This window comes from Scyliorhinus torazame, chromosome 7 (genome assembly GCF_047496885.1).
Source record: "Scyliorhinus torazame isolate Kashiwa2021f chromosome 7, sScyTor2.1, whole genome shotgun sequence".
NCBI classification, from domain to species: domain Eukaryota; kingdom Metazoa; phylum Chordata; class Chondrichthyes; order Carcharhiniformes; family Scyliorhinidae; genus Scyliorhinus; species Scyliorhinus torazame.
The window spans coordinates 87,101,849-87,126,331 of record NC_092713.1 but is presented as its reverse complement, the minus strand read 5'-3'; the positions used below and the strand labels follow the sequence as shown (position 1 = coordinate 87,126,331).

At 53.0% G+C, this 24,483-nt stretch overlaps 1 protein-coding gene across 1 annotated transcript in view; it reads left to right on the top strand.

The window, feature by feature from the left end:
* The first annotated feature begins 4,872 nt into the window (after positions 1-4,872).
* The window catches only part of prkaa2 (protein kinase, AMP-activated, alpha 2 catalytic subunit), a 55,450-nt gene continuing 35,839 nt past the window's right edge, over positions 4,873-24,483 (top strand). Inside the window, exons 1-2 of the mRNA XM_072511015.1 lie at positions 4,873-5,008; positions 16,502-16,643. Of these exons, the coding sequence (XP_072367116.1) occupies positions 4,915-5,008; positions 16,502-16,643 (236 nt within the window). The 5' untranslated portion in view covers positions 4,873-4,914. The remainder of the gene's footprint in view (positions 5,009-16,501; positions 16,644-24,483) is intronic.

Sequence of the window (24,483 nt, the reverse complement as noted above, 5' to 3'; positions counted from 1 at the left end):
TTGAAACATGTACAGTGCATGAGCACGCAAAATTCGGTATTCCCAATACAAATCGGCTGCAAATGAGAAACTTGCCTCCCACAAGGCAGTGAGTGTGCAGGCCATCTCTCGGATGCAGCGCCTCAGCATTGAAGAGAGCGGCCATCTCACGCGCTTTTCCCGGAGCCCCCTGCATGCGCGATGCGAACAGGATAACAAAGCGGCCGACACCCACACTGCGTAGGTGCAGATGTCTGCTGACCACACTACGCATGTGCGACGACATACACCGCGTCACGACGCCGACATCATGACATGCCTGAACTGTGGCAGGACTCACTTAAAGGGACACTGCCCTGCAAGAGGCAGGTGATGTTTAAACTGCGGGAAGCCTGGACACTATGCAGCCTTGTGTAGGTCTGCACCACCAGTCAGAGGCCAACACTCCCAATTCCGATGACGGCGCATCCAGAATGTGCAACGACGATTACAGAATTCTGATCCTGGCAGTACAACGGATCCAGAGGACGAGTGCCTGGAGTCCGCCTACCGAGTGGGACTCATTACCACACGTGAACATGCCACACCTAATTCATCTCACGTTCAATCCAGCCTCGCTGTGGATTCGGAGGACGAATGGCGGGTGGTGATGCAGGTCAACCGCTACTCCATCCAGTTCAAGCTGGAAACAGGTGCTTCTGCCAACCTCCTCTCACAGACAGACTTCAAACACATCAAGAAGCCCTCCAAGGTCCTTCCAGCAGCCTGACAGCTCCTGGACTATAACGGTAATCCAATAACGGCACTGGGGTCCTGCCATCTACTCGTCTCCAACCGGAGTACCCATGCACAGCTAAGGTTTGAAATTGTCAAGCCGCACAGGGCATCCCTTCTGGGCGCGCATGCCTACAAAAAGCTAAACCTGGTGCAACGGATTTATTCAACGACATCCTCCAACGTGGATCTTCAAGCTGGCATTGCGACATCCTCGCTCAGTATCCAGATGTGTTTGACGGGATGGGTACTTTGCCATATCGGTACAAGGTCCTACTGTGACCTGAATGCCAAGCCAGTGGTCCATGCACCACGCCGGGTCCCAGCTCCACAGAAGGAGCGCCTGAAGGAACAGCTCAAGGAGCTGCAGCAGCAGGGGATCATTTCCAGGGTAACCGAACCGACTGACTGGGTCAGCTCGATGGTGGTGGTTAAAAAACGCTCTGGAGACCTGCGCATCTGCATTGATCCCAAGGATCTCAACCAGAATATAATGCGGGAACACTACTCCATCCCGAAGCAGGAGGAACTCACTAGTGCGATGGCACATGCACGGTTTTTCACGAAGTCAGATGCGTCATATGGATTCTGGCAAATCCAGCTGGATGAGTCCAGCAGAAGGCTCTGCACCTTCAACGTTTGGCAGGTATTGCTATAACGATATGCCGTTCGGTATTGTCTCAGCATCGGAGATATTTCATCGCAACATAGAGCAGATGGTGGAGGGCATCGAAAGGGTTCGTGTGTACGTGGATGACATCATCATATGGCCCACGACCCCTGTGGAGCATGCTTCCCGTCTCCAGCAGATATTCCGCCATGTCCACGCCAATGGCCTGAAACTGAACAGGGCCAAATGCAGCTTTGGCATATCGACACTCAAGTTCCTCAGTGACCAGATCTCTCAGCAGGGCGTGTGCCCCGACACAGACAAGATCAAGGCCATCGCAGCCATGAAGGTCCAGGAAGACAAAAGGTGGTATTGCACTTCCTGGGCATGGTCAATTTTCTGCGCAAGTTCATCCCAAACATGGCCTCACACACCACGGCCCTACGAAACCTAGTGAAGAAGTCCACTGCCTTCGAGTGGAAGGCGGCCCATCAGGCAGAGTGGTTGGAGCTGCTGAAAGCCAAGCTCACCACTGCACCTGTATTGGCATTTTTCGACTCAGACAGGAAACAAAAATCTTGACAGATGCGAGCCAGGATGGCATCTGTGCGGTCCTGCTGCAACGCGATGACACTTCATCCTGGGCACCGGTTGCCTACGCATCAAGGGCAATGACGCCCACTGAACAAAGGTATGCACACATCGAGAAGGAATGCCGGAGCCTTCTCACTGGCATTCTCAAGTTTCACGACTATGTCTACGGCCTGCCAACATTCACAGTCGAGACGGATCACAGGCCCATGGTCCACATTATCCACAAGGACCTTAATGACATGACACCTCGGTTGAGGCGCATCCTCCTCAAACTCAGAAGGTACGACTTTGACCTGGTCTACATGACTGGCAAGGAGCTCATCATTGCCGATACACTGTCCCGCTCCATCACCGTGCCTAGTGAACCACCGAACAACATCCGGCAAATTGAGTCACAGGTTGAGTCACAGGTGCAGCTGTGTGCTAGCACCCTCCCGGCATCTGATGAGAAGGTGATTCGTATCCGTGAGGAGCCACCCAAAGACCTCCTCTTGCAGCGTGTTATGAAACACCTAGCCAATGGCTGGCAAAAAGGGCAGTGCCCTCAATTTTTCAATGTTAAGGATGATCTGACGGTGGTTGATGGTATCCTCCTCAAACTGGACCGGATTGCATTTCCACACAGTCTGCAGAGCTTTGTGCTCCGACAAATCCATGAGGGCCACCTGGATATGGAAAAGTGCAGAAGCAGAGCCAGGCAGGCTGTCTACTGTCCTGGGATCAGCCAGGCCATCGCGAACATGGTCCTTAACTGTGCGATCTGTCAACGCTTCCAGCAAGTGCAGATTAAAGAAACACTTCAGCAGCATGAAATCGAAACCTCTCCGTGGTCCAAGGTTGGCATCGACCTCTTTAGGGCAGCACGGTAGCATTGTGGATAGCACAATTGCTTCACAGCTACAGGGTCCCAGGTTCGATTCCGGCTTGGGTCACTGTAGGTGCGGAGTCTGCACATCCTCCCCGTGTATGCGTGGGTTTCCTCCGGGTGCTCCGGTTTCCTCCCACAGTCCAAAGATGTGCAGGTTAGGTGGACTGGCCATGATAAATTGCCCTTAGTGTCCAAAATTGCCCTTAGTGTTGGGTTGGGTTACTGGGTTATGGGGATAGGGTGGAGGTGTTGACCTTGGGTAGGGTGCTCTTTTCAAGAGCCGGTGCAGACTCGATGGGCCGAATGACCTCCTTCTGCACTGTAAATTCTATGATAATATGCAAATGGTCGTGATTACGTGTTAATCATTGATTACTTTTCCAATTACCCTGAAGTCGTGAAGCTCTCAGACCTCACATCTCGGACCGTCATCAAGGCCTGTAAGGAGACGTTCTCCAGGCATGCTATCCCACTCACTGTCATGAGTGACAATGGCCCGTGCTTCAGCAGCCATGAATGGTCTCTGTTTGCCCAGTCGTATTAGTTCAAACACATCACTTCTAGCCCACAATATCCGCAGTCAAACGGAAAAGTTGAGAAAAGGTGCACATAGTGAAGCTGCTCATCTGCAAGGCTGCGGGTTCTGCGTCTGACATTCACCTTGCGCTGCTTGCGTACAGGGCGACCCCACTGTCCACTGGCATGTGCCGGCTCAACTCCTGATGAACAGGGACCTGCGAACGACACTTCCAGCCATACACGTGCCCAACCTGGATCACCTCTCAGTGCTGCAGATGGTGCAGCAACTCCGAGACCGGCAAAAACAGGGCTATGATGCTCATGCCACCGATTTGCCCATGTTATCCCCGTCAGACACTGTTCGGGTCAAGATCCCTGATGGAGGCTGGTCAGCTCCAGCTGTCGTTGTTCGACAGGCTGCCCCCCGCTCGAATGTTGTGCGTCTGGCTGATGGTTAATTGTGCGACGAAACAGACGGGCACTGAGCAAAGTTGCCTGCCCACAACCACATTCTTCTCCGTTTTCTTCTGTTGTTTTGCCACCTCCTGATACAAGGCCACCAGTCAGGCTTCAATCCCGCCCATCAAGGCGCTGTCGTCCCCACCACCTTTCCGGCCGTCGACCAGGATCAGACGCAAGCCACAGAGACTGGACTTATGAACATTTGGTCTGTTTGCTATGCTCTGTGTTCTCGCATTAGACAGCTGTTTTCACATGTACATATGTTCACATCCACTGCGTGTATATATGTTAATATTGGCCTATTCTTGTAAATACATTCACATATGCCATCAAAACATTAAAAAAAGGGAGATGTCATGATATGCAGACACACACACGATATACAGACAAGCAGCTAATGGACACAGAGAACAGGACATGGCCAATAAGCAGGCAGGACACTCAAGGGTGGGATCTGACTATAAAAGACACGAGGCACTCATACTGTTCCTCTTTCCATTGATGCACATCTAGAGGGTCAGTCAAGGGTGTTATTACAACCTCACACCTCCACCACGTGGCTAAGAGCTAGTCTGGTTCAGTCAGACAGAATAACCACACTTAAATTAGCAGAGAGTCTGGATTATCTTTCTGATCTAAGGTGCATCCAGTGTACCTAACACATCACTTTTATCTTCAAAATGATGTTATCTTGTTAATGTTAGAATTTTATTAGCTTTAGAACTTATCGTTTACTCCCACGTTATAGACTTTAACCCAAGCAACTGGGATTGTTGATGGATGTGAAAACTGCAGCAAAGTCCTGGCTAAAGTCCACTCCAGCATTGTCTGCCAGGTATGAGTTGAGAACTCCAGGGATTTCCAGCAATAATCTTAGACTGTGAATCAGCTTCTGCAGCAGAAGGAATAAACACCTCCCTGTGTTTAAACCTGTGCTTTAGTCGTCGGTCATCTTGCTTCTCTCTATTCCCCCACTGACATCAGTGACAATTGTCACATTGACTGTCTGAAACATGGCGGCCGATCCGCCCTCCAAATAGTCACAGCCGCAAGTTGTCATGCGTGCTGGCCGGCCGCGGGGTTCGCTGGGTAGAGGGAGTCGCGAGCGATGGCGGAGAAGCAGAAACATGATGGCCGGGTGAAGATCGGCCATTATATCCTGGGAGACACTCTGGGAGTTGGCACCTTCGGAAAAGTGAAGAGTTAAGTGTGTGTTCTCACATCTGAGGGATTGCCGGTATTTCAAAGCGCGTCGCGTTCTCTGCGACTCATTTATTGGTAAACAAATGTCCGTGTTTACCCGAGAACGATCATTCTCGCTGTCTGGTCAGTACTGGCTCAGACACGGTCACTGTCTGGTCAGTATTGGCTCAGACACGGTCACTGTCTGGTCAGTATTGTCTCAGACACGGTCACTGTCTGGTCAGTATTGGCTCAGACACGGTCACTGTCTGGTCAGTATTGGCTCAGACACGGTCACTGTCTGGTCAGTATTGGCTCAGACACGGTCACTGTCTGGTCAGTATTGTCTCGACACGGTCACTGTCTGGTCAGTATTGACTCGACACGGTCATGGTCTGGTCAGTATTGGGTCAGACACGGTCACTGGTCAGTATTGTCTCAGACACGGTCACTGTCTGGTCAGTATTGTCTCAGACACAGTCACTGTCTGGTCAGTACTGGCTCAGACACGGTCACTGTCTGGTCAGTATTGTCTCGACACGGTCACTGTCTGGTCAGTATTGACTCAGACACGGTCACTGTCTGGTCAGTATTGTCTCAGACACGGTCACTGTCTGGTCAGTACTGGCTCAGACACGGTCACTGTCTGGTCAGTATTGACTCAGACACGGTCACTGTCTGGTCAGTATTGTCTCGACACGGTCATGGTCTGGTCAGTATTGGGTCAGACACGGTCACTGTCTGGTCAGTATTGTCTCAGACACAGTCACTGTCTGGTCAGTATTGGGTCAGACACGGTCACTGTCTGGTCAGTACTGGCTCAGACACGGTCACTGTCTGGTCAGTACTGGCTCAGACACGGTCACTGTCTGGTCAGTACTGGCTCAGACACGGTCACTGTCTGGTCAGTATTGTCTCAGACACGGTCACTGTCTGGTCAGTATTGTCTCGACACGGTCACGGTCTGGTCAGTATTGGGTCAGACACGGTCACTGTCAGGTCAGTATTGGCTCAGACACGGTCACTGTCTGGTCAGTATTGGCTCAGACACGGTCACTGTCTGGTCAGTATTGTCTCAGACACGGTCACTGTCTGGTCAGTATTGGCTCAGACACGGTCACTGTCTACTCGGTATTGACTCAGACACGGTCACTGTCTGGTCAGTATTGTCTCAGACACGGTCACTGTCTACTCGGTATTGTCTCAGACACGGTCATTGTCTGGTCAGTATTGGCTCAGGCACGGTCACTGTCTGGTCAGTATTGTCTTGACACGGTCACTGTCTGGTCAGTATTGTCTCAGACACGGTCACTGTCTGGTCAGTATTGGCTCAGACACGGTCACTGTCTACTCGGTATTGTCTCAGACACGGTCACTGGTCAGTATTGTCTCAGACACGGTCACTGTCTGGTCAGTATTGTCTTGACACGGTCACTGTCTACTCGGTATTGTCTCAGACACGGTCACTGTCTGGTCAGTATTGGCTCCGGCACGGTCACTGTCTGGTCAGTATTGTCTCGACACGGTCACTGTCTGGTCAGTATTGTCTCAGACACGGTCACTGTCTGGTCAGTATTGACTCAGACAAGGTCACTGTCTGGTCAGTATTGACTCAGACAAGGTCACTGTCTGGTCAGTATTGACTCAGACACGGTCACTGTCTGGTCAGTATTGACTCAGACACGGTCACTGTCTGGTCAGTATTGACTCAGACAGGGTCACTGTCTGGTCAGTATTGGCTTAGACACGGTCACTGTCTGGTCAGTATTGGCTCAGACACGCTCACTGTCTGCTCAGTCTTGATTCCGACACGGTCCAGCTGCTCAGTATTGGCTCAGACACGCTCACTGTCTGCTCAGTATTGGCACAGACACGGTCCCTCTGCTCAGTATTGGCTCAGGCACGCTCACTGTCAGTATTGGCTCAGACACGGTCACTGTCTGGTCAGTATTGGCTCAGACACGGTCACTGTCTGGTCAGTATTGGCTCAGACACGGTCACTGTCTACTCAGTATTGACTCAGACACAGTCACTGTCTACTCAGTATTGACTGTGACACGGTCATTGTCTACTCCGTATTGGCTCAGACAGGGTCTCTCTGCTCAGTATTGGCTCAGACACGGTCACGGTCTGGTCAGTATTGGCTCAGACACGGTCACTGTCTGGTCAGTATTGTCTCAGACACGGTCACTGTCTGGTCAGTATTGTCTCAGACACGGTCACTGTCTGGTCAGTATTGGCTCAGACACGCTCACTCTGCTCCGTATTGTCTCAGACACGATCACTGTCTGCTCAGTATTGGCTCAGACACGGTCTCTCTGCTCAGTTTGGCTCAGACACGGTCACAATCTGCTCAGTATTCGCTCAGACATGGTCACTGTCTGCTCAGTATTGGCTCAGACATGTTCACTGTCTGGTCAGTATTTGCTCAGACACGCTCACTCTGCTCCCTATTGTCTCAGACACGCTCACTATGCTCCCTATTGTCTCAGACACGGTCACAATCTGCTCAGTATTCGCTCAGACATGGTCACTGTCTACTCAGTATTGGCTCAGACAGGGTCACTCTGCTCAGTATTGGCTCAGACACGGTCACTATCTACTCAGTATTGGCTCAGACACGGTCACTATCTACTCAGTATTGGCTCAGACACGGTCACTGTCTACTCAGTATTGGCTCAGACACGGTCACTCTGCTCAGTATTGGCTCGGACAGGGTCACTCTGCTCAGTATTGGCTCAAACACGGTCACTGTCTACTCAGTATTGGCTCAGACAGGGTCACTCTGCTCAGTATTGGCTCAGACAGGGTCACTCTGCTCAGTATTGGCTCAGACAGGGTCACTCTGACTCAGTATTGGCTCAGACACGGTCACTGTCTACTCAGTATTGGCTCAGACAGGGTCACTCTGCTCAGTATTGGTTCAGACACGGTCACTGTCTGCTCAGTATTGGTTCAGACACGGTCACTGTCTGCTCAGTATTGGCTCAGACACGGTCACTCTGCTCAGTATTGGCTCAGACACAGTCACTGTCTGCTTAGTATTGGCTCGACACGCTCACTGTCTACTCAGTATTGGCTCAGACACGGTCACTGTCTGGTCAGTATCGGCTCAGACACGGTCACTGTCTGGTCAGTATTGGCTCAGACCCGGTCACTGTCTGCTCAGTATTGGCTCAGACACTTTCACTCTGCTCAGTATTGGCTCAGACACAGTCACTGTCTGCTTAGTATTGGCTCGACACGCTCACTGTCTACTCCGTATTGGCTCAGACACGGTCACTGTCTGGTCAGTATCGGCTCAGACACGGTCACTGTCTGGTCAGTATTGGCTCAGACCCGGTCACTGTCTGATCAATATTGGCTCAGACACGGTCACTCTCTGGTCAGTATTGGCTCAGTCACGGTCACTGCCTGGTCAGTATTGGCTCAGGCACTGTCACTGTCTGCTCAGTATTGGCTCAGACACGGTTACTGTCTGGTCTGTATTTTCTCAGACATGGTCACTGTCTGCTCACTATTGTCACAGACGCTGTCACTGTCTGCCCACTATTGTCACAGACGCTGTCACTGTCTGCCCACTATTGTCACAGACATGCTCACTGTCTGATCACTATTGTCACAGACACGGTCACTCTCCCTGGTAAGTATTGTCTGTTATGGGCCAGGGTATAGAGAACATAGAACATTACAGCGCAGTACAGGCCCTTCGGCTCTCGATGTTGGACCGACCTGTGAAACCACTCTAAAGCCCATCTACACTATTCCCTTATCGTCCATATGTCTATCCAATGACCATTTGAATGCCCTTAGTGTTGGCGAGTCCTCTACTGTTGCAGGCAGAGCATTCCACGCCCTTACTACTCTGAGTGAAGAACCTACCTCTGACATCTGTCTTATACCTATCTCCCCTCAATTTAAAGCTAAGTTCCCTCATGCTAGACATCACCATCTGAGGAAAAAGGCTCTCACTGTCCACCCTATCCAATCCTCTGATCATCTTGTATGCCTCAATTAAGTCACCTCTTAACCTTCTTCTCTCTAACGAAAACAGCCTCAAGTCCCTCAGCCTTTCCTCACAAGATCTTCCCTCCATAACAGGCAACATTCTGGTAATTGCACGCAGTACTCCAAATGCGGCCGCACCAGAGTTTTGTACAGCTGCAACATGACCTCATGGCTCCGAAACTCAATCCCTCTACCAATAAAAGCTAACACACCGTACGCCTTCTTAACAACCCTCTCAACCTGGGTGGTAACTTTCAGGGATCTATGTACATGGACACCGAGATCTCTCTGCTCACCCACACTGCCAAGAATCTTACCATTAGCCCAGTACTCTGTCTTCCTGTTATTCCTTCCAAAATGAATCACCTCACACTTTTCTGCATTAAACTCCATTTGCCATCTCTCAGCCCAGCGCTGCAGCTTATCTATGTCCCTCTGTAACTTGTAACATTCTTCCGCATTGTCCATAACTCCACCGATTTTAGTGTCATCTGCAAATTTACTCACCCATCCTTCTATGCCCTCCTCCAGGTCATTTATAAAAATGACAAACAGCAGTGGCCCCAAAACAGATCCTTGTGGTACACCACTAGTAACTGGACTCCAGCCTAAGCATTTCCCATCAACCACCACCCGTGGTCTTCTTCCAGCTAGCCAATTTCTGATCCAAACTGCTAAATCACCCTGAATCCCATGCCTCCGTATTTCCTGCAGTTGCCCACCATGGGGAACCTTATCAAACGCTTTACTGAAATCCAGATACACCACATCAACTGCTTTACCCTCATCCACCTGTTTGGTCACCTTCTCAAAAAACTCAATAAGGTTTGTGAGGCACGACCTACACTTCACAAAACCGTTTTGACTATCTCTAATCAAATTATTCCTTTCCAGATGATTATACATCCTATCTCTTATAGACCTTTCCAATATGTTGCCCACAACAGAAGTAAGGCTCACTGGTCTATAGTTACCGGAGAATCCCAAAGTGTATCATGGAGTTCACCTGACCCATAACTTTTAATAGATTGTGGTATGGGGAGCACACGGCTCACTCAACAGGTATGGTATAGCAGAAAATGGACCAATGGTTTTTAAAACAAAACAATTTTTATTCTATGAACTCAAGTTAACCTTTTTAAAACAAACAGTGAATATCTTAGTAACCAGTAAATCAAATACACCCCCCAAAGAATACAACACTAAGTAATCTGTATGCCGTCCTTTTAACATCCAAAAGGCGTAACAAACCTTCAAACAGGAGCACATTAGGATTTACATTCGAGACTGAAAACATTTATAATTCTTCTGAATTCACCAAATGATTAAGAGATAGTCCTTCATGGCAGAGATCAACAGCAGTGCAGCTCCCAGACACACCCTAGCCTTCTCAAACTGAAACTAAAAAAGCAGAAGTGGAGCTCAGCTCCACCCACACTGACATCACTCCAGTAACATGAGCAGCTCCATTTCTTAAAGGTACATTTCTTAAACACTCATTTCTTAAAGGGTACTCTCACATGACATGTCTTAGACATGGTCACTCTGTCTGCTCATTATTGGCTCAGACACGCTCACTGTCTGGTCAGTATTGGCTCAGACACGCTCACTGTCTGGTCAGTATTGGCTCAGACACGCTCACTGTCTGCTCAGTATTGGCTCAGACACGGTCACTGTCTGCTTGGTATTGGCTCAGACACGGTCACTGCTCAGTATTGGCTCAGACACGGTCACTGTCTGCTCAGTATTTACTCAGACATGCTCACTGTCTGGTCTGTATTGTCTCAGACACGGTCCCTCTGGTCAGTATTGTCTCAGACACGGTCACTGGTCAGTATTGTCTCAGACATGGTCACCCTGGTCAGTATTGGCTCAGACTCAGTCACTCTTGCTGTCTGGTCAGTATTGGCTCAGATATGGTCACTCTTTTTTGTGGTCAGTATTAGCGCAGACATGGAGACTCGTCAGTATTGGCTCAGTCAATCTTTTTCTGGTCAGCATTAACACGGACATGGTCACTTATTCTCTGGTCAGTAAAGGCTGGGGCACGGTCACTCTCTGTGGTCTGTATTTGCTCAGACAAGGTCACTCTGTCTCTCTGTCCGGTCAATGTTGGCTCTGGCACAGTCATGCTTTGGTCAATATTGGCTTGGCATGATCATACACTCCCTGCACAGAGAAGCTCACTCTCTGGTCAGTATTGGCTCAAACATGGTCACTCTGTCTGGTCAGTATTGGCTTCGACATAGTCACACTCGGATTAATATTGGCTCAGAAACGGTCACTCTCTCTGGTCTACATTGACTCAGGCATGGTCATTTTTTCTGATCAGTATTGGCTCGGACATGGACCCTCTGTCTGGTCAATATTGACTTGGACACAGTCACTCTTTCCCTGGTCAGTAATGGCTCAGGCATGGTCACGCTCTGGTTACTATTGACATTGGCACAGTCACACTCAGGTCAATGTTGGCTCGGGACTGGTCACTGTCTGGTTAATACTGGTTCCGACACAGTCAAGCTCTCTGGTCAGTATTTTACCTGTAATCTGTCACACGTCCTCCCCCTCTCCCCATCCCACTCCTCTGTCCTATTCCCCGGCCCCCCTCTTATTCCTGCCTATCCACTTCTTCTCCCCCTCCCCGTCCTCTTTTATTCCCCTTCCTCGTCCTCTTCTTTTCCCCCCGTCCTCTTTGTCTCTGCCCCCCCCCCGTCCTCTTCGTCTCCCCCCCCCCCCGTCCTCTTCGTCCCCCCCCCCCCCCGTCCTCTTCGTCTCCCCCCCCCGTCCTCTTCGTCTCTCCCCCCCCCCGTCCTCTTCGTCTCCCCCCCCCCATCCTCTTCGTCTCCCCCCCCCGTCCTCTTCGTCTCCCCCCCCCCGTCCTCTTCGTCTCCCCCCCGTCCTCTTCGTCTCCCCCCCCCCCCCGTCCTCTTCGTCTCCCCCCCCCCCCCGTCCTCTTCGTCTCCCCCCCCCCCCCCGTCCTCTTCGTCTCCCCCCCCCGTCCTCTTCGTCTCCCCCCCCCGTCCTCTTCGTCTCCCCCTCCGTCCTCTTCGTCTCCCCCTCCGTCCTCTTCGTCTCCCCCCCCCGTCCTCTTCGTCTCCCCCCCCCGTCCTCTTCGTCTCCCCCCCCCGTCCTCTTCGTCTCTCTCCCCCCCCCCCCCCGTCCTCTTCGTCTTCCCCCCCCGTTCTCTTCGTCTCCCTCCCCCCCGTCCTCGTCGCCTCCCCCCCCCCCCCCCGTCCTCGTCACCTCCCCCCCCCCGTCCTCGACGCCTCCCCCCCCGTCCTCGTCGCCTCCCCCGTCCTCGTCGCCTTCCCCCCCCCCCGTCCTCGTCGCCTCCCTCCCCCTTCGTCTCCCCCCCTCTTCATCTCCCCCCCTTCTTCGTCTCCCCCTCTTCGTCTCCCCCCCGTCCTCTTCGTCTCCCCCCCGTCCTCTTAGTCTGCCCCCCGTCCTCTTCGTCTCCCCCCCGTCCTCTTCGTCTCCCCCCCCCGTCCTCTTCGTCTCCCCCCCCGTCCTCTGCGTCTCCCCCCCGTCCTCTTCGTCTCCCCCCCGTCCTCTTCGTCTCCCCCCCCGTCCTCTTCGTCTCCCCCCCGTCCTCTTCGTCTCCCCCCCGTCCTCTTCGTCTCCCCCCCGTCCTCTTCGTCTCCCCCCCGTCCTCTTCGTCTCCCCCCCGTCCTCTTCGTCTCCCCCCCGTCCTCTTCGTCTCCCCCCCGTCCTCTTCGTCTCCCCCCCGTCCTCTTCGTCTCCCCCCCGTCCTCTTCGTCTCCCCCCGTCCTCTTCGTCTCCCCCCGTCCTCTTCGTCTCCCCCCCGTCCTCTTCGTCTCCCCCCCGTCCTCTTCGTCTCCCCCCCGTCCTCTTCGTCTCCCCCCCGTCCTCTTCGTCTCCCCCCCGTCCTCTTCGTCTCCCCCCGTCCTCTTCGTCTCCCCCCCGTCCTCTTCGTCTCCCCCCCCCGTCCTCCTCGTCCCCCCCCCCCCCGTCCTCCTCGTCCCCCCCCCCGTCCTCTTCGTCTGCCCCCCCGTCCTCTTCGTCTGCCCCCCCGTCCTCTTCGTCTGCCCCCCCGTCCTCTTCGTCTGCCCCCCCGTCCTCTTCGTCTGCCCCCCCGTCCTCTTCGTCTGCCCCCCCCGTCCTCTTCGTCTGCCCCCCCGTCCTCTTCGTCTGCCCCCCCGTCCTCTTCGTCTGCCCCCCCGTCCTCTTCGTCTGCCCCCCCGTCCTCTTCGTCTGCCCCCCCGTCCTCTTCGTCTGCCCCCCCGTCCTCTTCGTCTGCCCCCCCGTCCTCTTCGTCTGCCCCCCCGTCCTCTTCGTCTGCCCCCCCGTCCTCTTCGCCTACCCCCCCGTCCTCTTCGCCTGCCCCCCCCGTCCTCTTCGCCTGCCCCCCCGTCCTCTTCGCCTGCCCCCCCGTCCTCTTCGCCTGCCCCCCCGTCCTCTTCGCCTGCCCCCCCGTCCTCTTCGCCTGCCCCCCCGTCCTCTTCGTCTGCCCCCCCCGTCCTCTTCGTCTGCCCCCCCGTCCTCTTCGTCTCCCCCCCCCCCCATCCTCTTCGTCTCCCCCCCCGTCCTCTTCGTCTCCCCCCCCCCGTCCTCTTCGTCTCCCCCCCCCCCGTCCTCTTCGTCTCCCCCCCCCCGTCCTCTTCGTCTCCCCCCCCCCGTCCTCTTCGTTTCCCCCCCCCGTCCTCTTCGTTTCCCCCCCCCGTCCTCTTCGTCTCCCCCCCCCCCCCCCGTCCTCTTCGTCTCCCCCCCCCCCGTCCTCTTCGTCTCTCCCCCCCCCCCCGTCCTCTTCGTCTCCCCCCCCGTTCTCTTCGTCTCCCTCCCCCCCCGTCCTCGTCGCCTCCCCCCCCCCCCCCCGTCCTCGTCACCTCCCCCCCCCCGTCCTCGTCGCCTCCCCCCCCCCCCCCGTCCTCGTCACCTCCCCCCCCCCCCCCCCGTCCTCGTCACCTCCCCCCCGTCCTCGACGCCTCCCCCCCCCGTCCTCGTCGCCTCCCCCGTCCTCGTCGCCTTCCCCCCCCCCCGTCCTCGTCACCTCCCCCCCCCGTCCTCGACGCCTCCCCCCCCGTCCTCGTCGCCTCCCCCGTCCTCGTCGCCTTCCCCCCCCCCGTCCTCGTCGCCTCCCTCCCCCTTCGTCTCCCCCCCTCTTCATCTCCCCCCCTTCTTCGTCTCCCCCTCTTCGTCTCCCCCCCGTCCTCTTCGTCTGCCCCCCGTCCTCTTCGTCTGCCCCCCGTCCTCTTCGTCTGCCCCCCGTCCTCTTCGTCTCCCCCCCGTCCTCTTCGTCTCCCCCCCCCGTCCTCTTCGTCTCCCCCCCCGTCCTCTTCGTCTCCCCCCCGTCCTCTTCGTCTCCCCCCCGTCCTCTTCGTCTCCCCCCCGTCCTCTTCGTCTCCCCCCCGTCCTCTTCGTCTCCCCCCCCGTCCTCTTCGTCTCCCCCCCGTCCTCTTCGTCTCCCCCCCGTCCTCTTCGTCTCCCCCCCGTCCTCTTCGTCTCCCCCCCGTCCTCTTCGTCTCCGCCCGTCCTCTTCGTCTCCGCCCGTCCTCTTCGTCTCCGCCCGTCCTCTTCGTCTCCGCCCGTCCTCTTCGTCTCCCCCCCGTCCTCTTCGTCTCCCCCCCGTCCTCTTCGTCTCCCCCCCGTCCTCTTCGTCTCCCCCCCGTCCTCTTCGTCTCCCCCCCGTCCTCTTCGTCTCCCCCCCCCGTCCTCCTCGTCCCCCCCCCCCCCCCGTCCTCTTCGTCTCCCCCCCCCGTCCTCTTCGTCTGCCCCCCCGTCCTCTTCGTCTGCCCCCCCGTCCTCTTCGTCTGCCCCCCCGTCCTCTTCGTCTGCCCCCCCGTCCTCTTCGTCTGCCCCCCCGTCCTCTTCGTCTGCCCCCCCGTCCTCTTCGTCTGCCCCCCCGTCCTCTTCGTCTGCCCCCCCGTCCTCTTCGTCTGCCCCCCCGTCCTCTTCGTCTGCCCCCCCGTCCTCTTCGTCTGCCCCCCCGTCCTCTTCGTCTGCCCCCCCGTCCTCTTCGTCTGCCCCCCCGTCCTCTTCGTCTGCCCCCCCGTCCTCTTCGTCTGCCCCCCCGTCCTCTTCGTCTGCCCCCCCGTCCTCTTCGTCTGCCCCCCCGTCCTCTTCGTCTGCCCCCCCGTCCTCTTCGTCTGCCCCCCCGTCCTCTTCGTCTGCCCCCCCGTCCTCTTCGTCTGCCCCCCCGTCCTCTTCGTCTGCCCCCCCGTCCTCTTCGTCTGCCCCCCCCGTCCTCTTCGTCTGCCCCCCCGTCCTCTTCGTCTGCCCCCCCGTCCTCTTCGTCTGCCCCCCCGTCCTCTTCGTCTGTCCCCCCGTCCTCTTCGTCTGCCCCCCCGTCCTCTTCGTCTGCCCCCCCGTCCTCTTCGTCTGCCCCCCCGTCCTCTTCGTCTGCCCCCCCCGTCCTCTTCGTCTGCCCCCCCCGTCCTCTTCGTCTGCCCCCCCGTCCTCTTCGTCTGCCCCCCGTCCTCTTCGTCTGCCCCCCGTCCTCTTCGTCTGCCCCCCCGTCCTCTTCGTCTGCCCCCCCGTCCTCTTCGTCTGCCCCCCCGTCCTCTTCGTCTGCCCCCCCGTCCTCTTCGTCTGCCCCCCCGTCCTCTTCGTCTGCCCCCCCGTCCTCTTCGTTCGGCCCCCGTCCTCTTCGTCTGCCCCCCCGTCCTCTTTGTCTGCCCCCCCCTTGCTCTCCTCGTCTCCTTCCCGTCCTCTTCGTCTGCCCCCCCCGTCCTCTTCGTCTGCCCCCCCCGTCCTCTTCGTCTGCCCCCCCCGTCCTCTTCGTCTGCCCCCCCGTCCTCTTCGTCTGCCCCCCCGTCCTCTTCGTCTGGCCCCCGTCCTCTTCGTCTGCCCCCCCGTCCTCTTTGTCTGCCCCCCCCTTGCTCTCCTCGTCTCCTTCCCGTCCTCTTCGTCTGCCCCCCCCGTCCTCTTCGTCTGCCCCCCCCGTCCTCTTCGTCTGCCCCCCCCGTCCTCTTCGTCTGCCCCCCCCGTCCTCTTCGTCTGCCCCCCCCGTCCTCTTCGTCTGCCCCCCCCGTCCTCTTCGTCTGACCCCCCGTCCTCTTCGTCTGCCCCCCCCGTCCTCTTCGTCTGACCCCCCGTCCTCTTCGTCTGACCCCCCGTCCTCTTCGTCTGACCCCCCGTCCTCTTCGTCTGACCCCCCGTCCTCTTCGTCTGACCCCCCGTCCTCTTCGTCTGACCCCCCGTCCTCTTCGTCTGACCCCCCGTCCTCTTCGTCTGCCCCCCCGTCCTCTTCGTCTGCCCCCCCGTCCTCTTCGTCTGCCCCCCCGTCCTCTTCGTCTGCCCCCCCGTCCTCTTCGTCTGCCCCCCCGTCCTCTTCGTCTGCCCCCCCTTGCTCTCCTCGTCTCCTTCCCGTCCTCTTCGTCTGCCCCCCCCCCCCGTCTTCTTCTCTGCCCCCCCCTCTTCCTCCTATCCCTCTTCCCCCATCCTCTTCGCCCTCTCCCCAGTCTTCCTCCCCCCGCTCTTCTTTCTTGGAAAAAAAATTGTGGAACTCTGAAGTTAAATGCTAATTTGTTTTTTTTTGTTTTCTTCAGTGGGAGAGCATCAGCTAACAGGACATAAAGTTGCAGTTAAAATCCTGAACAGGCAAAAGATTCGCAATTTAGATGTCGTTGGAAAAATCAAACGTGAAATCCAAAACTTGAAACTCTTTCGCCATCCTCATATTATCAAACTGTGAGTGACATTCATTGTGTTGTGCCCTGGTAATAAATGAGATCAGAGACCATTTGGAATATTGTGTTCAGTTTCGGGTATCACACCTCAAGAACAACGTAGTCTTTGAAGGGATATAATTCAGATTCACTGGAATTTAAAGAAAATTATGAATCCATTTTGTATAAGTTTGGTGCTTATCCATTGAGTTTAAAGTTCATTCATTGTGTGATCCACTTGAAGTAGTTCAAACTTCTTTTGTTGGGCAGACAATTTATGGCTGAAATCAGGAAGCGCTTTTACGCCAAAGGATGATTGAAATTCAGAGCTCTCCCTCAAGTGACTGTGCATGTTGGATTGGTTGAAATTTTCAAGACTGCGGTTGATAGATTTTTGTTAGGTAAGGATATCAAAGGGATGTGGGTAAAGATGGGTGAATGGATCTGATTGAATGACGGAACAGGCCTGTGGGCTTTCTCCCGTTCTTCTGTTCCTGGACCCTCCCCAAATTAGTCTCTTCCTTTTGAACACTGCTAATTACTTTATATATTAGGCCTTCGGGGACAGTACATTTCATCTTCTCCATATCCTTCGTTTGAAGAAGTTTTTCCTGGAATTGTTTTTAACTGGCTAATTCGAACTAATTCTGATACATCACTGTTGTTCCTTATCAATTCTTTTTCTGGTCATAATTTAAATCTGATCGCCCATTAAATTCCTTATAACCAAAACTCATGATCCCACTGTTCAGGCTGGACCTTCTCCAAGGGTAGTATATCCTTAAGTAGAGTACCCAAAACTGACCCTGATATTTCTGATGGAGTCTGACCAATGTTGTGCGTAATTATAATGTATCCTCCTTTTATATTTTGATTGTTTTATGATGAACCCCATTGTCTTTTTTTTGCATCTCAGCTAGCTTTTAACGACTTGATATTTGTATCTCTGAATGATTTCATGTACTTTACCTTGTGCTACTTCATTTAGATTAAAGTCCAAAGTGCACTATACTGTTAAACCCTTGATGTATCTGTGTTGTTTTGTAATTTTGCTGTGCTGAGCTTTGCAGTTCAGTCTGCTTCCTACTGTAATACCATCATTCAAGTTGATAGTACTCCCGATTCCCAAATGTAGTTACGAGGAAGGGAAAATTAAACAAAAAGCTGGAATCAGCAATGATTCCTGGTCGACACCACATGTAATTGCATATTTATCCAGAAACGTGACTTTTATCCTACTCCTTCGCTCCTACCTCTTTTTATTTTCAGTAACGCATTTTATTCAAACTTGTGTCAAAGTAGGTTATAGCAAATAAACACCCCGGGAAACATTCTTCCCAACAATCAACTATACAGTTTGTACAGATTTTTCTTCTTTTTCACCCCCACCCCCCTACGACGAACAGCTCCTCAAACATGGTCACAAACATCCCCCACCTTTTCTCAAACTCCCCTGCTGAATCCCTTAACTCATACTTTATCTTCTCTAACCGCAGGAAGTCATACAGGTCACCCAACCATGCTGCTACCCCCGGTGGCGATGCCGACCGCCACTCCAGCAAAATTCGTCGCCGTGCAATCAGAGAGGCGAAGGCCAAGACATCGGCCTTCCTCCTCTCCATGAGCTCCGGCTTCTCTGAAACCCCAAATATCGCCACCAAAGGGTCTGGGTCCACTCCCTCCTCCACGATCCTGGCTAAGACCGCGAACACTCCTGCCCAGAATCTTCCCAATTTTTCACAACCCCAAAACATGTGCGCATGATTCGCTGGTCCCCGCCCCACTGAGGCTGGTTTAGCTCACTGGGCTAACTCGCTGGCTTTTAAAGCAGACCAAGGAAGGCCAGCAGCACGGTTCAATTCCCGTACCAGCCTCCCCGAACAGGTGCCGGAATGTGGCGACTAGGGGCTTTTCACAGTAACTTCATTGAAGCCTACCTCGTGACAATAAGCGATTTTCTTTTCTTTTCATTTCATTTCATTCATTTCATTTCACCTCTCACACTCATCTGCTACCCCCTGAAAAAAACCACTCATTCGCCCGAGTCATATGCATCCTGTGCACCACCTTAAACTGTATCAGGTTCATCCTTGCACAAGAGGAGGTCCCTTTTACCCTTCGCAGTGCCTCACTCCATACTCCCCAATTGTTCTCCATTCCCAACTCCACTTCCCATTTCTCCTTCATCTTCACCACCCGCTCGCCTCCCTGCTCCCCCAGCCACATATATGTATCCCCAATTTTTCCCTCCCCTTCCACATCCGGAAGCAGCAGTCGCTCCAGCAGGTTGTATCCCGGCAATCTAGGGAACCCCTTCCAGACCTTTCGTGCAAAGTCCCTAACAACAAAGAAATGTACAGCACAGGAACAGGCCCTTCGGCCCTCCAAGCCCGTGCCGACCATGCTGCCCGACTAAACTAACATCTTCTACACTTCCTGGGTCCGTATCCCTCTATTCCCATCCTATTCATGTATTTGTCAAGATGCCCCTTAAATGTCACTATCGTCCCTGCTTCCACCACCACCTCCGGAAGCGAGTTCCAGGCACCCACTACCCTCTGCGTAAAAAACTTGCCTCGTACATCGACTCTAAACCTTGCCCCTCTCACCTTAAACCTATGCCCCCTAGTAATTGACCCCTCTACCCTGGGGAAAAGCCTCTGACTATCCACTCTGTCTATGCCCCTCATAATTTTGTATACCTCTATCAGGTCTCCCCTCAACCTCCTTCATTCCAGTGAGAACAAACCGAGTTTATTCAACCGCTCCTCATAGCTAATGCCCTCCATACCAGGCAACATTCTGGTAAATCTCTTCTGCACCCTCTCTAAAGCCTCCACATCCTTCTGGTAGTGTGGCGACCAGAATTGAACACTATACTCCAAGTGTGGCCTAACTAAGGTTCTATAAAGCTGCAACATGACTTGCCAATTCTTATACTCAATGCCCCGGCCAATGAAGGCAAGCATGCCGTATGCCATCTTGACTACCTTCTCCACCTGTGTTGCCCCTTTCAATGACCTGTGGACCTGTACTCCTAGATCTCTTTGACTTTCAATACTCTTGAGGGTTCTACCATTCACCGTATATTCCCTACCTGCATTTGACCTTCCAAAATGCATTACCTCACATTTGTCCGGATTAAACTCCATCTGCCACCTCTCCGCCCAAGTCTCCAAACAATCTAAATCCTGCTGTATCCTCCGACAGTCCTCATCGCTATCCGCAATTCCACCAACCTTTGTGTCGTCTGCAAACTTACTAATCAGACCAGTTACATTTTCCTCCAAATCATTTATATATACTACAAAGAGCAAAGGTCCCAGCACTGATCCCTGTGGAACACCACTGGTCACAGCCCTCCAATTAGAAAAGCATCCTTCCATTGCTACTCTCTGCCTTCTATGGCCTAGCCAGTTCTGTATCCACCTTGCCAGCTCACCCCTGATCCCGTGTGACTTCACCTTTTGTACTAGTCTACCATGAGGGACCTTGTCAAAGGCTTTACTGAAGTCCATATAGACAACATCCACTGCCCTACCTGCATCCATCATCTTAGTGACCTCCTCGAAAAACTCTATCAAGTTAGTGAGACACGACCTCCCCTTCACAAAACTGTGCTGCCTCTCACTAATACGTCCATTTGCTTCCAAATGGGAGTAGATCCTGTCTCGAAGAATTCTCTCCAGTAATTTCCCTACCACTGAAGTAAGGCTCACCGGCCTGTAGTTCCCGGGATTATCCTTGCTACCCTTCTTAAACAGAGGAACAACATTGGCTATTCTCCAGTCCTCCGGGACATCCCCTGAAGACAGCGAGGATCCAAAGATTTCTGTCAGGGCCTCAGCAATTTCCTTTCCAGCCTCCTTCAGTATTCTGAGGTAGATCCCATCAGGCCCTGGGGACTTATCTACCTTAATATTTTTTAAGACACCCAACACCTCTTCTTTTTGGATCTCAATGTGACCCAGGCTATCTACACACCCTTCTCCAGACTCAACATCTACCAATTACCTGTAGATACCTGAACTCACTACCCCTCAGCAGCTCTCCCCTCTCCCTTAGCTCCTCTAGACTGACGAACCCTTCCTCCAAATACAAATCCCTCCCCTTGACCAGCCCCACTTCCCTCCACCTCCTGTATACACTAGCCATCCCCCCCGGCTCAAACCCATGATTCTCGCACAGCGGCGTTACCACCGACATCCCTTACACCCTAAAATGCCTCCTCAGCTGATTCCATAATCTTCACCGTGGACTGCACCACTGGGCTCCCTGAATACGTACTCGGAGCCATTGGAAATGCTGCCGCACCATAGCCCTCAAACTATACCCTTACAAGATTCCTCCCCCATCCTAACCCACTCTACCCCATCTCCTTTCCACCACCGCCGCACCTTGTCCACATTCGCTGCCCAATAATAATGAAGCAAGTTTGGCAACGCCAACTCCCCCTGCTGCCTCTGCCTATGTAGCAGGGTCCTCCCCATCCTCGACACCTTCCCCGCCCATACAAAGTCAGAGATGATTGCGTCCACTTTCTGAAAAAAGGCCTTTGGTATAAAGATCGGGAGAGCCTGAAAGATAAACAAGAACCTTGGCAGAATATTAATTTTCACCACTTGGACCCTCCCCGCCAACATTAAGTGCAGAGTATCTCACCTCTTAAGATCCTCCCTGGCCTCCTCCACCAGCTTTGTTAAGTCCCACTTATGGAGCCCCGTCCATTCCCTCGCTACCTGAATCCCCAAGTACCTAAACCTATCCCTCGCTACCGTAAATGGCATCCCCCCGAAATTAGCCCGCTGTGCCAGCTCATTCACCAAGAATACCTCGCTTTTCCCTACATTCAGCTTGTATCCCGAGAACCCTGCAGACCTCCCCAACAGGCCCATAATCCTTCCCATACTCTCCAACGAATCCGAAACATACAGCAAAAGGTCATCGGCATAGAGCGACACCCGATGCTCCCTCTGTCCCCTCTCCAACGAATCCGAAACATACAGCAAAAGGTCATCGGCATAGAGCGACACCCGATGCTCCCTCTGTCCCCTCATTATCCCCTGCCACTCTGCCGACCCACTGAGAGCCATCGCCAATGGCTCTATGGCCAGCGCAAACAGCAGCGGTGACAGCGGGCACCCCTGCCTCGTACCTCTGTAAGACAAAGCTTCATGAGCTCATATCATTCGTCCTCACCTTTGCTCTTGGTGCCACATACAGCAACCGCACCCATGCCACAAATCTCGGCCCAAACCCAAACCTTCCCAAAACTTCGAACAAGTACTTCACCCGATCAAATGCTTTCTCCGCGTCCATGGACACCACCACCTCCGGTACCAAAGTCGCTCCTTCCTCTTGGCTATTTGCTTGAGCATGACGTAAGACTGTGTCCAATTAGAATTTTAGATAGGAGTCCCTTGTGGAATCATATGAAATTGCTTATAAAAGTCCCTTAATCTTCCACTAACTATCCATTTTGTGTTTTTGTCCATAAATTATAATTTGTGAGATGCTGGCCTTGATTATTCTCTGCTCTCTTCCCACCAGATTTGTTAGTAAAGCTATATTTTGATTCCATTTCATGTTCAAGTGGATTTTTTTAAAATGAAGAGGTATTAGACAACCAGTATGTGTAAGATGTCAACATTTGGCCAAAATGTCCCTAGCTGGTACTGATTGTTGTTGTTTTTGGTAACCATGTGTAGATCTGATCTTCCGGTAGATACAATTGTTTGTCGACTATATGTTTACATTTTCTGTACATTTAAGAACAACTTTTGATAGGCCCACTCTGGATTGCTGAGCTGATATAAGTTAAAGGAACCAAAAGTGAAGGTCACGGAGGAGGTATGATGTAATTGTCTATTAGCTGTACAATAAAAAGGATAACCAGGGAAGGTAAGGAAGATATGGGCTTGCTGATCACTGTTCAGTAACTAACATTTTTTGGAATTAACCGGCAGGAGGGAAAAATTGTTACAATTCAATTGGATGTACATGACTAACCATAGTTGCAATATCATGGTGATATCTACATGAGCTAAATGAGTTTTTTCATTCCCCGTTGGCTATAGTAGGGTGGGGTGGGAGGGGGACACATAAAATTCCACTGGCAGCCTTCCAGTTGCCTATTTACCCACCCAGCCTTCCGTGACCTGTTCGCGACTTGAACAGGCAGGCGAGGCCAGGCAGATTACTCTTGTTCCAGTTTAGGCCTTTAAGGACTACGTACCTCCCCAGGGGATAGTCTGACAGTTTACCCTGCTTGGGCGTAGGGTAGAAAAGGAGGGAGGCCTCCATCACTCATTCTTTTCCAGATCGGTTGCCTCCACCCTTCCCCCAGGGTTGCTTCATTCCTCCAGGCTTTGCCATCCTAATCCCCAGTCTCCCCTCCTTGCCCCACTTTCCCAAGCCAACCCCTCCTGTCCTTGCTGCCAGATCCTGAGAGCTGGCAGTTCTTTGAGGTGGGTCTTTCCTGACGTGGGGCTGCCATAATCATGGGGTTACTTTCTCCATCAATGTTCTTCGGTGGCAGGGTAGGTAACCTCGCCATCTGAAACATTCTGCCTATAGATACATTTCTGAACACATATTAATTATATAATAAATATTAATGTATTTTCTTAAATCCCAAATCCCAGTGCAGTAAATGGAAAATCGCTGAAAATACATGAACAGTAAAATAAGAGGGAGATTACAGGAGAAGTGTCCGAAAGCTTAGTGAGAGTGACTAATGGGATAACAAAGAACAAAGAAATGTACAGCACAGGAACAGGCCCTTCGGCCCTCCAAGCCCGTGCCGACCATGCTGCCAGACTAAACTACAATCTTCTACACTTCCTGGGTCCGTATCCCTCTATCCCCATCCTATTCATGTATTTGTCAAGATGCCCCTTAAATGTCACTATCGTCCCTGCTTCCACCACCTCCTCCGGTAGCGAGTTCCAGGCACCCACTACCCTCTGCGTAAAAAACTTGCCTCGTACATCTACTCTAAACCTTGCCCCTCTCACCTTAAACCTATGCCCCATAGTAATTGACCCCTCTACCCTGGGGAAAAGCCTCTGACTATCCACTCTGTCTATGCCCCTCATAATTTTGTATACCTCTATCAGGTCTCCCCTCAACCTCCTTCGTTCCAGTGAGAACAAACCGAGTTTATTCAACCGCTCCTCATAGCTAATGCCCTCCATACCAGGCAACATTCTGGTAAATCTCTTCTGCACCCTCTCTAAAGCCTCCACATCCTTCTGGTAGTGTGGCGACCAGAATTGAACACTATACTCCAAGTGTGGCCTAACTAAGGTTCTATACAGCTGCAACATGACTTGCCAATTCTTATACTCGATGCCCCGGCCAATGAAGGCAAGCATGCCGTATGCCTTCTTGACTACCTTCTCCACCTGTGTTGCCCTTTTCAATGACCTGTGGACCTGTACTCCTAGATCTCTTTGACTTTCAATACTCTTGAGGGTTCTACCATTCACCGTATATTCCCTACCTGCATTTGACCTTCCAAAATGCATTACCTCACATTTGTCCGGATTAAACTCCATCTGCCATCTCTCCGCCCAAGTCTCCAAACAATCTAAATCCTGCTGTATCCTCCGACAGTCCTCATCGCTATCCGCAATTCCACCAACCTTTGTGTCGTCTGCAAACTTACTAATCAGACCAGTTACATTTTCCTCCAAATCATTTATATATACTACAAAGAGCAAAGGTCCCAGCACTGATCCCTGTGGAACACCACTGGTCACAGCCCTCCAATTAGAAAAGCATCCTTCCATTGCTACTCTCTGCCTTCTATGGCCTAGCCAGTTCTGTATCCACCTTGCCAGCTCACCCCTGATCCCGTG